The 14,464-nt window shown below is 41.3% G+C and overlaps 2 protein-coding genes and 1 pseudogene across 3 annotated transcripts; all 3 read right to left on the bottom strand.

The window, feature by feature from the left end:
- Positions 1-915: 915 nt before the first annotated feature.
- LOC112234046 lies at positions 916-4,848 on the bottom strand (annotated as a pseudogene).
- A 4,706-nt stretch (positions 4,849-9,554) lies between these two features.
- On the bottom strand, positions 9,555-12,292 carry LOC112234112 (protein SCO1 homolog, mitochondrial-like). The gene is made up of 7 exons (XM_024402108.2): positions 11,938-12,292; positions 11,674-11,793; positions 11,414-11,504; positions 11,041-11,238; positions 10,765-10,857; positions 10,541-10,656; positions 9,555-10,423 (listed from the first exon to the last, which is right to left on the bottom strand). The coding sequence occupies exons 1-7, from the start codon at positions 12,097-12,099 to the stop codon at positions 10,289-10,291; spliced, it is 915 nt and encodes a 304-aa protein (XP_024257876.1). The 5' UTR covers positions 12,100-12,292; the 3' UTR covers positions 9,555-10,288.
- A 353-nt stretch (positions 12,293-12,645) lies between these two features.
- Positions 12,646-14,457, bottom strand: LOC112234113 (transmembrane protein 220-like). Of its 2 annotated transcripts, none has more exons than XM_024402109.2 (6): positions 14,138-14,457; positions 13,895-13,924; positions 13,721-13,781; positions 13,380-13,503; positions 13,229-13,288; positions 12,646-13,112 (listed from the first exon to the last, which is right to left on the bottom strand). In XM_024402109.2, the coding sequence occupies exons 1-6, from the start codon at positions 14,246-14,248 to the stop codon at positions 12,983-12,985; spliced, it is 516 nt and encodes a 171-aa protein (XP_024257877.1). In that variant the 5' UTR covers positions 14,249-14,457; the 3' UTR covers positions 12,646-12,982. The 2 variants fall into 2 exon arrangements, with proteins under 2 accessions (XP_024257877.1, XP_024257878.1); XM_024402110.2 differs by having other exon boundaries at positions 13,380-13,416.
- Between the last annotated feature and the right edge of the window lie 7 nt (positions 14,458-14,464).

Here is a 14,464-nt window from a genome sequence, read left to right as displayed (position 1 = left end):
TTCCTAGGTTTTCACAACAACCATGCCGCCCAACAATATCACAGCTCAGGTATTAAATGGTTGTTTTTCTTGGAAGTAGGTTGTTTGTTTAATTTTGCTTTTAAACTATTGTTAAACTATGGTGCCTTAACATGTCCATATATTTGAAAATAAGAACTAAAATAACTGTTATTTTTATAGTCTATGCAATTGGTCACAAGACATATACTGTATTCTATTCTGTATTTTAGTCAATGCCACTCCGACGTTGCTCGATCTAATATTTATATATTTCTTAATTCTGTTCTTTTACTTTTAGATTACTGTGTATTGTTGTGAGCTGTTAGATACTACTGCACTGTTGGAGCTAGAAACAAGCATTTCGCTACACCCGCAATAACATCTGCTAAATATGTGTATGTGACCAATAAAATGTTATTTGAAGAGCCCATAATCAAATCTACATTCAGTTAAATGACTTGAAGAAGAGGGTTTTATTCATCAATTCCTAATTATTCTTTGTGGGTTTTTTTCATCGCTCAACCTTTATGGTGGTTTGCTACTCAAGACACCTCAATTGGTGGTTCACGAAGCAAAATATTTGGGAACCCTTAGTCTATGCTAAAAGTGTTACCTCACATTTATGACACAAAGACAATAGACCAGTATGATACTGCTTTGTAGTATTTAATTATAATTGTATAAGTTACATTAATATGTACTGTATTTCATTGTCTGCTTTTAAGTAGAACATCTGAGCATGGCAGTGAAACTATAGCACAGAGGAATGCTAACATACAGGTGTACGTACAACGGTGTTAGCATGCATGCATCTTTGCAACATTAATTATTGTATTCTGGATCTACATTCGGTGTCTGAGTTACTGTAATTCTAAACATGAATTACAGCACTATCAGCAGAAGATGCCCATATTGCTATTCTTCTCCCTTGACACCAACATCAAGACTCTTAGCTCTTAATTTGTTCACTTGGCATTCTGCTATGTCTGCCCGCTCCTCAGCTTCATCAAGCTCATGTTGCACCTTCCTGAATTTAGCCAAATTGATACTGGTCTGCTCCTCCTGTGGTTTACAGAAAATAGATAGATATGAATAAGTTAGAAGTTGTGAACTGTTGTCTTATTCATCTAATAATACTATGCACAGTTGTTGCCAATAATATATTGTACTCACCGCCTCCTCACTCTGCCTTTTGTAAGGTTTCACCCTCATCTGCAGCTTGTCGACCAACTCCTGCAGTCTGCCTACATTCTTATCTTCCTCACCCTAAAAACCCAGTGTTATTAATTACTCACATATTTTATCATGATTTGGTGAGGAATAAGTCAGGAATAAGCAACCAAACATATTTTACCTGATATGTGAGCTCCTTGACTTTCGCACATCCTTCATTGCTTCCATGCCAAGTTTCTGCTCTGCCTCCAGTTCATTCTCCAACCTTGAGTGTAAATAATGTATTACAAAATAATCACAAACTAAGAGAGTGTGAACTGGAAATAAAACGTTTATCTTTATCCTTACTCTGGTCTCTAGTTTCTGGAGCTCTTTTTTCCACCTTTCAGGGCTAACTGTTCAGCCTCATCCAGACGCTGCAGCAAGTCTTTAACAGAGACCTCCAGGTTCTTCTTCATCCTCTCCATGTGAGCACTGGTGTCCTGCTCCTTCTTCAGCTCCTCAGCCATCATGGCAGCCTATCGATACAGAATTTGTAATCGATCAAGACATTGTTTGAGCAGACTTCATTTGGGCTGAGATTTACACTGAGTTCGGACCTACATCTATAATAGCCTTTTTAGCTTTCTCATCTGCATTTCTGCTTCTTGGACTGCATCTTCCACCTCTGATCGCAGCTGAGTTATGTCAGACTCCATCTTCTTTTTCGTGCTGATGAGACCAGTGTTCTGTTAAATGAGTAAAGAGATAAGGTAACACAATAAGTTAAATTGATACATTTCACTTAAGGCCAAAGTTCTGAATTGTTTATGGGGCCTCACCTGAGAGTGCAACAGGTGCATCCTCTCGCTCACGTCGACCAGCTCCTGCTCGGCCAGTTTACGGCACCTCTCTGACTGCTCTAGTGTTGCCCTCATCTCCTCAATCTCTGCAATCATCAGTGTATTGCGGCGTTCTACAATGGCCAGCTGCTCCTTCAAGTCCTCCTGCCCATGGAGGGCATTATCCAAATGGACCTGAGTGTCCTGAAACAGAAAGGTCATAAATAAGTCCAAAACCCACTGACTAGAACTTTGATAGAGATGGTGAGTGTTATGGTTGAAAACAAAATGGGTTTCTGGAATCAAACACTAACTTTGAGCTGGCCCTGGATGTTTCTGAGCTGCATGGTGGTTGGCATGGCCCAGCTGAATCTCCATTTCATTTAGGTCCCCTTCCATATTCTTCTTGACTCGGATGGCATCGTTTCTGCTGTGGGTCTCAGAATCTAGAGCACTCTGCAGGGTGTCCACAGTCCTCGTGATGGATCCTTTGTCAGACGGTCTATTTCCTTATCTTTCTCTGCCACTTTTCTGTCAACCTCTGACTTGATCGGGTTCAACTCCAGTTGAAGGTGGAGCATCTTGGCCTCTTCATGTTCAAGGGAGGACTAGAAGAAGACACAAGTGCACAGAACAGAAACATTTGCGGTCATATTCAAATAATACATGTAGGGGAATGCACAATATGTGCAAAAAATGGCGAACCTCAGCTTCTTCCAGAGTTGTTTCAACTTGTTTCGCTGCCTTTTCCAGTTCATGGAAGGTCTTTGCAGACTGTCCCACTTGCTCAGTGTTATCTGTTATTTCCTCTGAAAATTGACAAAGCAATATGTTTGTTACATGGTAGTCTCTGCTTGTAGTCTCTGCTTGTAGTCTCTGCTTGTAGTCTCTGCTGGTAGTCTCTGCTGGTAGTCTCTGCTGGTAGTCTCTGCTTGTAGTCTCTGCTGGTAGTCTCTGCTTGTAGTCTCTGCTTGTAGTCTCTGCTGGTAGTCTCTGCTGGTAGTCTCTGCTTGTTGTCTCCGCTTGTCGTCTCCGCTTGTAGTCTCTGCTGGTAGTCTCTGCTGGCAGTCTCTGCTGGTAGTCTCTGCTTGTAGTCTCTGCTTGTAGTCTCTGCTTGTAGTCTCTGCTTGGTCTTCTCCAGTGAGGCACACTTAGCATTCATTGTCTCTGTCTGCTCTTCAGAATCCTGGAGGCGTTGGGCAAGCTTCCTCCTTAAAAGGGGAACAAACAGTAGTAAATCAATTGATTAATTAATTTATGTATGTTGCAAAATAATATATGTTTTACCCATCAGTGCACTAACTTAGCATCCTCAAGTTCCTCAGTGCACTGGATGGCATCAGTCTCATACTTGGTTCTCCACAGAGCTACCTCACTGTTGGCCTTGGACATGCTGCACTGCAGCTCAGTCTTGGACTCCTGCTCCTCCTCATATTGCTCCCGGAGCAAGTTACAGTCATGGCGGGTTGATTGTAAACCATGGGCCAGGGCATTCTTAGCCTAAAGCCAGAGACAATTCATAAAGTTAGTCTTAGCTTATATCGTCGTTGCGAAATAACTATGGCTTGCAATGGGCAAGAGTTTGTCTAACCTTAACTTCCTCCTCCAAAAGTCTCTTCAGCTCAATCTGTTGACTTCTCACTAGTTTCACTCTGCTCAGCTGGGACACAGTTAGCTCCTTCTCCTCAAGGTGGTGTTTGAGCTCACCTATTCAAGAGATATTGTAAAAGTAGCACACTAGCAGCGTAGTTCTCAAACTATGCATCAAGTCCTTGGTGTCCTTCATGTAAATGGGATTTACCTGAAATTTACCATTCTGTTTGCAAGCGAGCATTCAGGGCAGTGTAATCATTTAGAGACTCATGGGCCTCGTCAGATTTGTTCTTGTACTCATTACTTTGGTCTTCAAGAGTTCTGCACAGTTTCTCAAGGTTAGCCTAAAATGTTAATATTAAAACAGACAAGATGCTCTTACAGTAAGTAACCAGTGTATCCAACCTGGACTCAGGGGTAGACGTAATATAATAAATGTAAATGTTATGTTTCGTATGGTATGTATTCATTTGCAGATGTCCATCATCCATTTCTATGATATGTCACAAATTGTGTTATGTTACGAATGTACAAATTCCAATTTTATGTGGCTAATGTTAGCTAGGCTAGGATTTAAGGTTTGGGTTAGGAGTTAGGTTAAAGTTAGGGTTAGCTTACAGCTAAGTAGTTGCAGAGTAGCTACCCACCCACACAACCTACGTTTTGCTAGACGTTCGCATTATACACCCAACCTACTTTTGTTTTTTCATTAAGCAACCTTCTGTCTTATATAACCATACCAAACTTAATATATCATACTCATTTGAACTTCCTGGATTTACTTTACTATGTTACCGCTAGTCTATTAGACCAGGCTGGTGTATAGTGAATGGGTTTCTTTTGTATGTTGAATATCAACATGGTCAACATCTGATGAACCTATATAGCTTCTCTATATTTGGATAAAAATCAAATCTGGCTCATACGCCACAGTGGAAAAGTAAAGTATGTCCATTTTGTATTTTCAACTGTCTATCTATAGCTGTATTGTGTCACATTTAAATGTTTTCATTTGTAACCCTGCAGACTGCCCATTAAAAAGCAATGATGGCTAAGGATGGCAGCTTAGAGGGCTTTGGGTCCGGACACAACATTCCTCATTTTCTGGGATCAGGGAAGATTAGGTCTGTTAAGGCATTGCTCAGATTCTGGCATTGGGCGACTGGGATCACGGTCATTTAGGGCTCACTGGGAGGGCATGGCCCGATACGGGCTGGGGTTGACAGGTGGCAGTTAGCACGTTCCAGACAGACAGAGACATGTCCGTCTGCTGTGTATTCCATTGTCATTCAAAGACCTGAGACGAAGAGATGTTATCAAAAACCTTTTCAGTTTTGCTTTCAAGACTATTGACCTAATGCTAAACTGAGGTAATGTTGCTCTATGAGATTGGATTGAGTCACCGTGACCAATACACAAATGTGCAATAAAGATAAAACATACTGACACAGCACATTTGACATAGTAATTCTGAACAAAAATGATCTACTAAACTGAGTACCAGAGGCCTTTGTCAGCTCTGTAATGAAGCACGCTGAAGCAATACAAGACTTCTGACGATACAAACATCTAAGCTGCTTCCAATTGTGACGTCACATGTAGTAAAACGCTTTACAGACGACCTGAATACATCTCATACAAAAGCAGCCCATGCCTCATCATGGATCCAAACAAATCCAGGCCTCTGTTTAAGCATGGCCGAGAAAGCATTCCAAACGACAGGGGTAACAACGAATCCAATAAAGCCCTCCAGATCCATACAAAATCCAGAGTGGATTTCTATTAATGTTCCTCAGTTGTCAATATAGCACAAGTATGTGTTTCAAGTGTACCATATGTCGCACCCATGTGATGCCTGTGCTGACAGAGGGCTTTGGAAGCGCCATATAATGTTTTGTTGAATAAGTCATCTATTTCATCTATACGGGTGGCATTTCAAGAATGCAATGACAAACAATACAATGCATTCACAGTGCTGTACATGTTTTTAATTAGTTTATGTTCTGTTTATTTGTGCGTGTGGCCGTGTGCAAGAACAATTCTAAATTCTATGAAATAAACATTTTACTGGTTCAAATTCAAACTTATTTTGAAAACAAAATTGACTGATATACTGTGGTGCATTTTGTGCACAACATTATCTCTGGTCCAGGGTGTTAGTGTGCATTAGTCAAATCAAATCAAATCAAATTTATTTATATAGCCCTTCGTACATCAGCTGATATCTCAAAGTGCTGTACAGAAACCCAGCCTAAAACCCCAAACAGCAAGCAATGCAGGTGTAGAAGCACGGTGGCTAGGAAAAACTCCCTAGAAAGGCCAAAACCTAGGAAGAAACCTAGAGAGGAACCAGGCTATGTGGGGTGGCCAGTCCTCTTCTGGCTGTGCCGGGTGGAGATTATAACAGAACATGGCCAAGATGTTCAAATGTTCATAAATGACCAGCATGGTCGAATAATAATAAGGCAGAACAGTTGAAACTGGAGCAGCAGCACAGTCAGGTGGAAGTTGAAACTGGAGCAGCAGCGTGGCCAGGTGGACTGGGGACAGCAAGGAGTCATCATGTCAGGTAGTCCTGGGGCATGGTCCTAGGGCTCAGGTCAGTTGAAACTGGAACAGCAGCATGGCCAGGTGGACTGGGGACAGCAAGGAGTCATCATGTCAGGTAGTCCTGGGGCATGGTCCTAGGGCTCAGGTCCTCCGAGAGAGAGAAAGAAAGAGAGAAGGAGAGAATTAGAGAACGCACACTTAGATTCACACAGGACACCGAATAGGACAGGAGAAGTACTCCAGATATAACAAACTGACCCCAGCCCCCCGACACATAAACTACTGCAGCATAAATACTGGAGGCTGAGACAGGAGGGGTCAGGAGACACTGTGGCCCCATCCGAGGACACCCCCGGACAGGGCCAAACAGGAAGGATATAACCCCACCCACTTTGCCAAAGCACAGCCCCCACACCACTATTAGTAAATTAGTAAATTAGTACATTAGTAAAGTGTCAAGGACACTGTGAGATTGTGGGAATTTGAAGTCACAGTGCGAACGAGAGGAGAAGTAAGGAGACATTCCCCGTTGGCTGGTTCTGTCCGAGGCAGACTGATGCCTGTCCCAGGTGGAAAATAGATCTGAGTACGGGAGCATCTGCCTTAGATTAGAGGGTCAACGGACAGGAGACCACAAAATAAAGCTGCTGATAACCACTTCTAGTCTGAAAGAACACACAGTTTTAGGGGGACTGTCTCAGACAAGACATCCACAGGAACAGACACTGATCGTATCATCAAACTCAACTCTCCAGGGCAACAGTGTACATTGAATAAGGCACAAGGGACTCCTGTCCATTTAACAAAGAGATGGGCATTTACTGTAGGTGGGACACAACAACTCAAGATATGAAATGGTTCAGTGGGTGAATTCATGAGCATACAATATAAAAAATCTCATAAAGGATGATTTGATACTTTGACAGCTGATCTCTTCTCATCTAGAAGAGTATTTCTTCCCAGTCATCACAAACCACCAACCAGCCAGGAATTTACAATCTAAACTAGATGCCCTCAATCTCACACAAATCATCAAGGAACCCACCAGGTACAACCCTAAATCCGTAAACATGGGCACCCTCATAGACATTATCCTGACCAACTTGCCCTCCAAATACACCTCTGCTGTTTTCAATCAGGATCTCGAGGATCACTGCCTCATTGCCTGTATCCGCTATGGGCCCGCGATCAAATGACCACCCCTCATCACTGTCAAACGCTCCCTAAAACACTTCTGCGAGCAGGCCTTTATAATTGACCTGGCCCGGTATTCTGGAAGGATATTGACCTCATCCTGTCAGTCGAGGATGCCTGGTCATTCTTTAAAAGTAATTTCCTCACCATCTTAGATAAGCATGCCCCGTACAAAAAATGCAGAACCAAGAACAGATATAGCCCTTGGTTCACTGCAGACCTGACTGCCCTTGACCAGCACAAAAACATCCTGTGGCGGAATGCAATAGCATCGAATAGTCCCCCCGATATGCAACTGTTCAGGGAAGTCAGAAACCAATACACGTAGTCAGTCAGGAAAGCAAAGGCTGGCTTTTTCAAGCAGAAATTCACATCCTGTAGCTCTAACTCCAAAAGGTTTTGGGACACTGTAAAGTCCACGGAGAACAAGAGCACCTCCTCCCAGCTGCCCACTGCACTGAGGCTAGGTAACATGGTCACCACTGATAAATCCATGATAATCGAACATTTCAATAAGCATTCCTCAACGGCTGGCCATCCATGCCTTCCTCCTGGCTACTCCAACCCCGGCAAACAACTCCGCCTCCCCCTGCAGCCGCACGCCTGACCAGCATCACCACCCTGGATGGTTCCGACCTTGAATATGTGGTCATCTATAAGTACCTAGGTGTCTGGCTAGACTGTAAACTCTCCTTCTAGACTCATATCAAACATCTCCAATCGAAAATCAAATCTAGAATCGGCTTTCTATTTCACAACAAAGCCTCCTTCACTCACGCCGCCAAGCTTACCCTAGTAAAACTGACTATCCTACCGATCCTCGACTTCGGCGATGTCGTCTACAAAATAGCTTCCAACACTCAGCAAACTGGATGCAGTCTATCACAGTGCCATCCGTTTTGTTACCAAATCACCTTATACCACCCACTGCGACCTGTATGCTCTAGTCGGCTGGCCCTCGCTGCATATTCATTGCCAGACCCACTGGCTCCAGGTCATCTATAAGTCTATGCTAGGTAAAGCTCTGCCTTATTTCAGTTCACTGGTCATGATAACAACACTCACCCGTAGCACACGTTCCAGCAGGTATATCTCACTGATCATCCCCAAAGCCAACACCTCATTTGGCTGCCTTTCCTTACAGTTCTCTGCTGCCAGTGACTGGAAAGAATTGCAACAAACGCTGAAGTTGGAGACTTTTATTTCCCTCACCAACTTTAAACATCAACTATCAGAGCAGCTAACCATTCGCTCCAGCTGTACATAGTCCATCTGTAAATAGCCCACCCAATCTACCTACCTCATCCCCATACTGTTTTTATTTTATGTACTTTTCTGCTCTTTTGCACACCAGTATCTCTACTTGCACATTATCATCTGCTCATTTATCACTCCAGTGTTAATCTGCTAAATTGTAATGATTCGCTCCTATGGCCTATTTATTGCCTACCTCCTCATGCCTTTTGCACACACTGTATATAGACTTTCTTTTTTCAACTGTGTCATTGACTTGTTTGTGTTATTGGCTTGTTTATTGTTTACTCCATGTGTAACTCTGTGTTGTTGTCTGTGTCACACTGCTTTGCTTTATCTTGGCCAGGTCGCAGTTGCAAATGAGAACTTGTTCTCAACTAGCCTACCTGGTTAAATAAAGGTGAAAAAAAAATACAAAATAATAATGAGTGGAGTGCTTTGCCGAAGAGTGCTGAACAACTGCTGTGCCCTCTCTAGTTCAGGTTACCAAAGGGGGAACTCAACAGGTTCTTGCCTAAAATAGTCATCAGCTGCATATTCAGTTTGCAAGGATATTGAGAAATAATTTGTATGTATTGTAAAACACAAACATGAGTGTGTGTGTAAATTCATTGAAAATGATTTGTTACTATGAGCCAATCATGCATTTATGGATATAACCAGAAATAGAGGCTCCTGTGAATACCATTCATTTGCAGAACAATGGGCCCAGTCAAGACACTGTCCTGGCGGTCATATCAATAGCAACATGATTACAAATCTAGCTGTTAAATTAATTATCTCGGACAGTACTCTACTCTTGACAACTCCTACGAACAACAAACTCTAACCAGCACGTGTTTGCCACTAGGAACAGGCTAGTCTACAATATGGTTGTACAAAGTGAAGCCCTGATAACCTGCATTGTAGCCTACGACTACATGGGCAGTAAAAACTTATTTAAAAAAAAAAAAATCAGACAGACATACATAATTGTAAGTTCAAGTTTAATAAATTAAACATTACTTTGGAAATTCAGTTGAAATATGACTGATTTATGAATAGTACAAATTGAGTAACCAAAGAGTTATTACAGTGCATAAATGTTTCTGGTGTCACTGAGACGAGTCCAGGTATTGGGCCAGACTTAACAGGAGAATTAGTGTAAAGGAAGTAAAGCCGAACTGTGACTGCACAACGACAACGATTCATGTTTTTTTCCATTAGGAGTGTCCAAGGGTAAACACTGGAAACCTTTAGTTCTTCAGTATTGATTTCCAGGGAATACTTTCCCCCTACATTTTATGGTAGTTACATTTCTTTAGGTACTTAAAATCAATTATTTCTGGTTGGCTCATATTTTACATCGAAACAATTGTATTTCACATCGATTTAAATAATGGGCAAAGCAGAAAAAGTAAACACTTAAGTGTTGTCCACACCCATTTGCAAACAATCACTTTAAATCATCTTAGACTTAAATATGATAGAGACCATGTTAAATGGTGAACCGCAACAAGGGAATGGACATCTGAATTCAATGAAAAGCTGTAATGCAGATAAATATTCCATGTCATTGACATAATATGGCAGCGTTCAGTACTGCTGGGCCAGAGGCTGCTGGGCCTGAGGCTGCTGACGGTCTCTGAAGGCTGTGAGAGGCACACAAGAGGTGTTCCCAGACACAGACAGTACACTTGACCAGTTCTCCTTCATATCACCTCTTAATTCCCCTTTTTGTACTTCCTCATGTGTGATGCAATGGAAGAGGAGATCTCAGCGCTCCTCTTGTTCTGTCCAAAATACTCTTTGAACTCTCCATCCGGACCAACCAGGTACATGATGATTGTGTGATCAACCTGCAGTCAAGAATAAAGGAGGTTTCATTTAGATATCAATTCAGCTGGGAAAAGTGGGAACTTTACTATGAACAAATGAGAGTTCTGAATAAGGGCAGGATCAGACAATGAACTCACAATGTAGTCGTTGTCTTCATCCTTTGGTCCCTGGCTGTAGTAGACTCTGTAGGCTCGAGAGACCTGGTCAATTTGGGCCATTGTCCCAGTCAGGCCAATGAGCTTAGGGGAGAACTCTGGGGATAGAGGACAGGGGGGAATGTTATTGTTCCACCAATGTGAGTCTAAGCCCCCCTTTTACCATAACATGGAAGCTACAGTAGTTAATGGCTTGTTCTCTTTACCTTTCACATATGTCCCCATGGCCTCAGGTGTGTCCCTGTCAGGATCAATGGTGATGAGGATGGGGGTCAGGTTTGGAAGAGACTGTATCCTGTCTGGGAAACATGGAAAGACATGGTGTTGATCACAACAAATCTCCTGTACATCCCAGGGTTGTAGCATTAACATTATGCTTTGTGAAAACATGATATGAGTGACTGGATACTCACTCAACCATCTAATTTCCATGACATTCATAAATAATATGATGCATTATAAGAGACGTTTAAACACTTTACCTATTTCATCGACCACCTCAATCATTTTCTCGATTTCATCAGGACAGATGTCAGGGCAGTGTGTAAACCCAAAGTAGATAAGGACCCACTGGCTGAGGAAATCCTCACTTTTACAGGGTTTATTATTCTGATCCACAAGAGAGAATGGACCCCCAAGTGCTGGTTTCCCCATTGACTTTGTCCTTTCTCTTTCAATCACTGCAGTGCATGTGTAAAAAAAACAACATAATGTAAAACAGATTGTTACCAACATGTACAGAAACTGACGATTAACTCCAGTTCAGTCCGGAACATAAATTAATTTGTGTAAATCCACTGTTGGATGTAGCCTACTGCATGATGGTGAGCATGCTAAGAGGTGAAATGTCCTTACATTCTTCTTTTTCCTTCTTGAAATATTTCATTCCGGCAAGGAGAACACCCCCGAATGCAAATGTTATTGCTAATGATTTCCAAGTCACTGGCTGCAGAGGATAGATGAATGGAGACAGGCAGAGCAACAAGGTTAAGGTTAAAGACAAAGCAAAAGGCACAGTGCTTTATTTTATCCATAGACATTAAAACCAGGTTTTATCAGGTGCCCAGCCACAGTTGTTTACATATCACTCAGAAATGAATTGATACGTTACATACCCCTGTCTTTTTGGTTTTATCACCAGAAGGGGGCGGTGGAGGTAAAGACGAGAATGATCTTGAGTCGTAAAAAGACAACCACTGTGATGTCCGGCACGTCCAACTACCGCATAGATTTACCTGCACAGTGCATGAGTACACACAATATGTTAACATGATGGTTAGGTACAATGATATATGTCTTCAAGCTGTTAGTCATTCCGCGCTTCAAACCGTGAACACATTTGATTCCAGCCTGAGTGTTGTAAGCCATGTATGACCTACCAGACGGTGGACTGTCCATGGTGAGAGATCTGTGTACGGAGAGCTAGTCCTTCTCGATAAAGCGCGTGTAAAGTTGCAGATTGTGCTCACGCTTTGGTGCGAAATCATACGGTTTAACAATCGACAACTCAACGTCTGATACGATATTAGGCCCACTGCCATGATAAGCTAGTTTGTCAAGATCTCAATGCGGAAGTGGTGGCAGAATTTTACACAACGTGAATCATGAAAGTAAAAACGCATTCAAATTCCTGATCTTGGATCAGTATACATTTTACAACGATGCTCATTGACCGAGTGGCTCGCAATGTCAACCTTTTAAGCTGACCCTGGACCTGCCGGCGAACACAGTTGTTTCTGGCTGTTAGAACCGGAAATTACGCACCTGAGTCCAATTTTTGTACTGTGTTCTCTGGGCGCTACTGACATCTAGCTATTGTAAAACACAGTACAGAAAATTAACTTTTCATTGGCAGTAGCCTACATTACCTGTCAACTTTAACAAGTTAGGAGCACCAAAAACAAAATGAGTTTGATTTACATTTATTTAAATATAGCCTACATTACTTTTAAAGCACATATCATGTAGCTATTGAGGCGCAGTGGTGCTAAATAAAAATACCTAATTATTTGGAGCCTTGAGTAGGCTACAGTACATGCATTTCTTTCAATTTCGATTTCTGATGGAAAAATAATAATAAAAAGCCATTTATATTTCTTATTAAATTGCTTTATTTTACTGTGATTACACCAGATATCACCACAAGTGCAATGGGTTGCCTACAACAACAAAAATGTTCAGAAAGAGAAAAGTATGATTCAAGTAAAAAAAGGAAAATGTATCAATCATATACATTCTAATTTATGACATTGTCACTTATTTAGATGTATGGTTTAGCAGGGGTGCTTTTTTACATGTGTCTTTTTAAACAATGCATTCATGATTTCCATACTGCCACTGTAGCTAGGTCATATCCTCTTGTAAATGTTCCAACCCGCAGATATGTTGCTCACTCATCACTGGACTATCTTAATGAATGGATATCTACAGTGCAGTTTTACAATGCGGGGGCCAGCTGGTCCTCAGCTCCTTGTTAATGTAGTAGTACAGCCAGGCCACAAAGGGGAAGATTGTGATGGCAACAGCAACAGACAGTCTGAGAGCCCCAATAGAACTAATAGAAAATAGTTACGACAGTACAGATATCAGTGATGTACTGAGTTTAAGTCTTTTTTTAAATAAAGTATTTCATGTTGGGATAAGGTCCAAATCTATGTTGAAAGTCCTTACCATCCAGAGTGTTGACACAGGAGAAGCCAGACAAGTATCAACATGAGACCAGAGAATTCCCTGGGGATAGAGTGAAACAGTTGTGACCAAAAATAATTATTGTACACAATGCTCATCTAAACAGAAAAATATTTTGACTGTGAGACTATACCTTCCCTCCTCTTGCTGGAAGATATTTGTGATGCGCTCTTTATACAGAGTCCATCCCATCATGGAAACAACAGCAGACGAAATAAGCACATGAAGTTTAGCAATTCTCCTCCAAAGTAGTGTCTCTGAAAAACAGTCTCTCAAGCATTTAAACATTCAGGGTGCAGTGCAAGCTCATGCATATATATTTCTAGCTTTAACTACACATGATATAGCTACAAGATACTAAACAGTCAATGGCCTTTTTCACTGGCCAAAAATGTTAAAATGGAAATGTTATTTAATAGGAAAAATAGGCAAATATCATTGATGGATCTCTATTCATCCATAATGCCCACATACCTGTTACATGTGGTTTAATGGCAATCAATAAACACAGATTTGCTGGAATAGCATAGGCAACCTGGAAATAGAAAATGTGTGTATGTGGATTACTGTAAATAAAAAAAATAAAAAAGCACTTTGATTATAGTAATTCATAAGAACATTAAACGACTAAAAAAAGCGTGATCCTACCATCCATAACACTGCATCCGGATCGTTAATCTATGCCAATAAAAAATACAAAGGATAAAACATGAGATTTACTCAGTTGGGCCAAATATTCAGAGACAGACATACACCATGTTCACTCATTAAATTACTCTGCTAAATCTATGAGATCAACAGAAGCAGATATACCCACAGCTAACGCCAAATACAGTAGGCTATAGATACAAAGTATCTCAAACAATGCAACCAAATAAGGGAATCACTTGCCTGCACATAACTTGCTAGAGCAAAGAACAATGACATGAATACATTGCAAACTCTCCAAATGATCAGAGAAAAGTTCGTTTTTGTGCACTTAACTTCACTAGGTTCGTTCATTGTCACTGTCTATAACTACAGAACCAGTTTCTAGTAATCAGCAATTCGACAGCAAATTTTCCTCCTGGACTTTGAACCATAAACTTTGCGTTGAATCCGTATCCGTTAATTTTTTAGAGTGAGGTTTGAGGTATGACGTTTCGACAACTTTACATTTATAGGCACGATTGCAAAGTCGCCAAGACGCGTTGTTTTCTATCTTTTTTTAATCCTGGA

The sequence above is a fragment of the Oncorhynchus tshawytscha genome, linkage group LG27, assembly GCF_018296145.1.
Source record: "Oncorhynchus tshawytscha isolate Ot180627B linkage group LG27, Otsh_v2.0, whole genome shotgun sequence".
Lineage (NCBI taxonomy): Eukaryota > Metazoa > Chordata > Actinopteri > Salmoniformes > Salmonidae > Oncorhynchus > Oncorhynchus tshawytscha.
This window is presented reverse-complemented; position numbering and strand designations above follow the sequence as displayed.

Bases quoted from the DNA above. Each gene is read 5' to 3' on its own strand.
- LOC112234112 (XM_024402108.2), bottom strand. From the start codon at position 12,099: ATGGCAGTGGGCCTAATATCGTATCAGACGTTGAGTTGTCGATTGTTA. The intron at 11,794-11,937 runs GTAGGTCATACA...TGCACTGTGCAG, and splicing joins CATGGACAGTCCACCGTCTG to GTAAATCTATGCGGTAGTTG. The intron at 10,424-10,540 runs GTGAGTTCATTG...TCTTGACTGCAG, and splicing joins ATGAAGACAACGACTACATT to GTTGATCACACAATCATCAT.
- LOC112234113 (XM_024402109.2), bottom strand. From the start codon at position 14,248: ATGAACGAACCTAGTGAAGTTAAGTGCACAAAAACGAACTTTTCTCTG. The intron at 13,289-13,379 runs GTATAGTCTCAC...CTCTATCCCCAG, and splicing joins TTCCAGCAAGAGGAGGGAAG to GGAATTCTCTGGTCTCATGT. The intron at 13,113-13,228 runs GTAAGGACTTTC...ATTTTCTATTAG, and splicing joins CTGTGTCAACACTCTGGATG to TTCTATTGGGGCTCTCAGAC.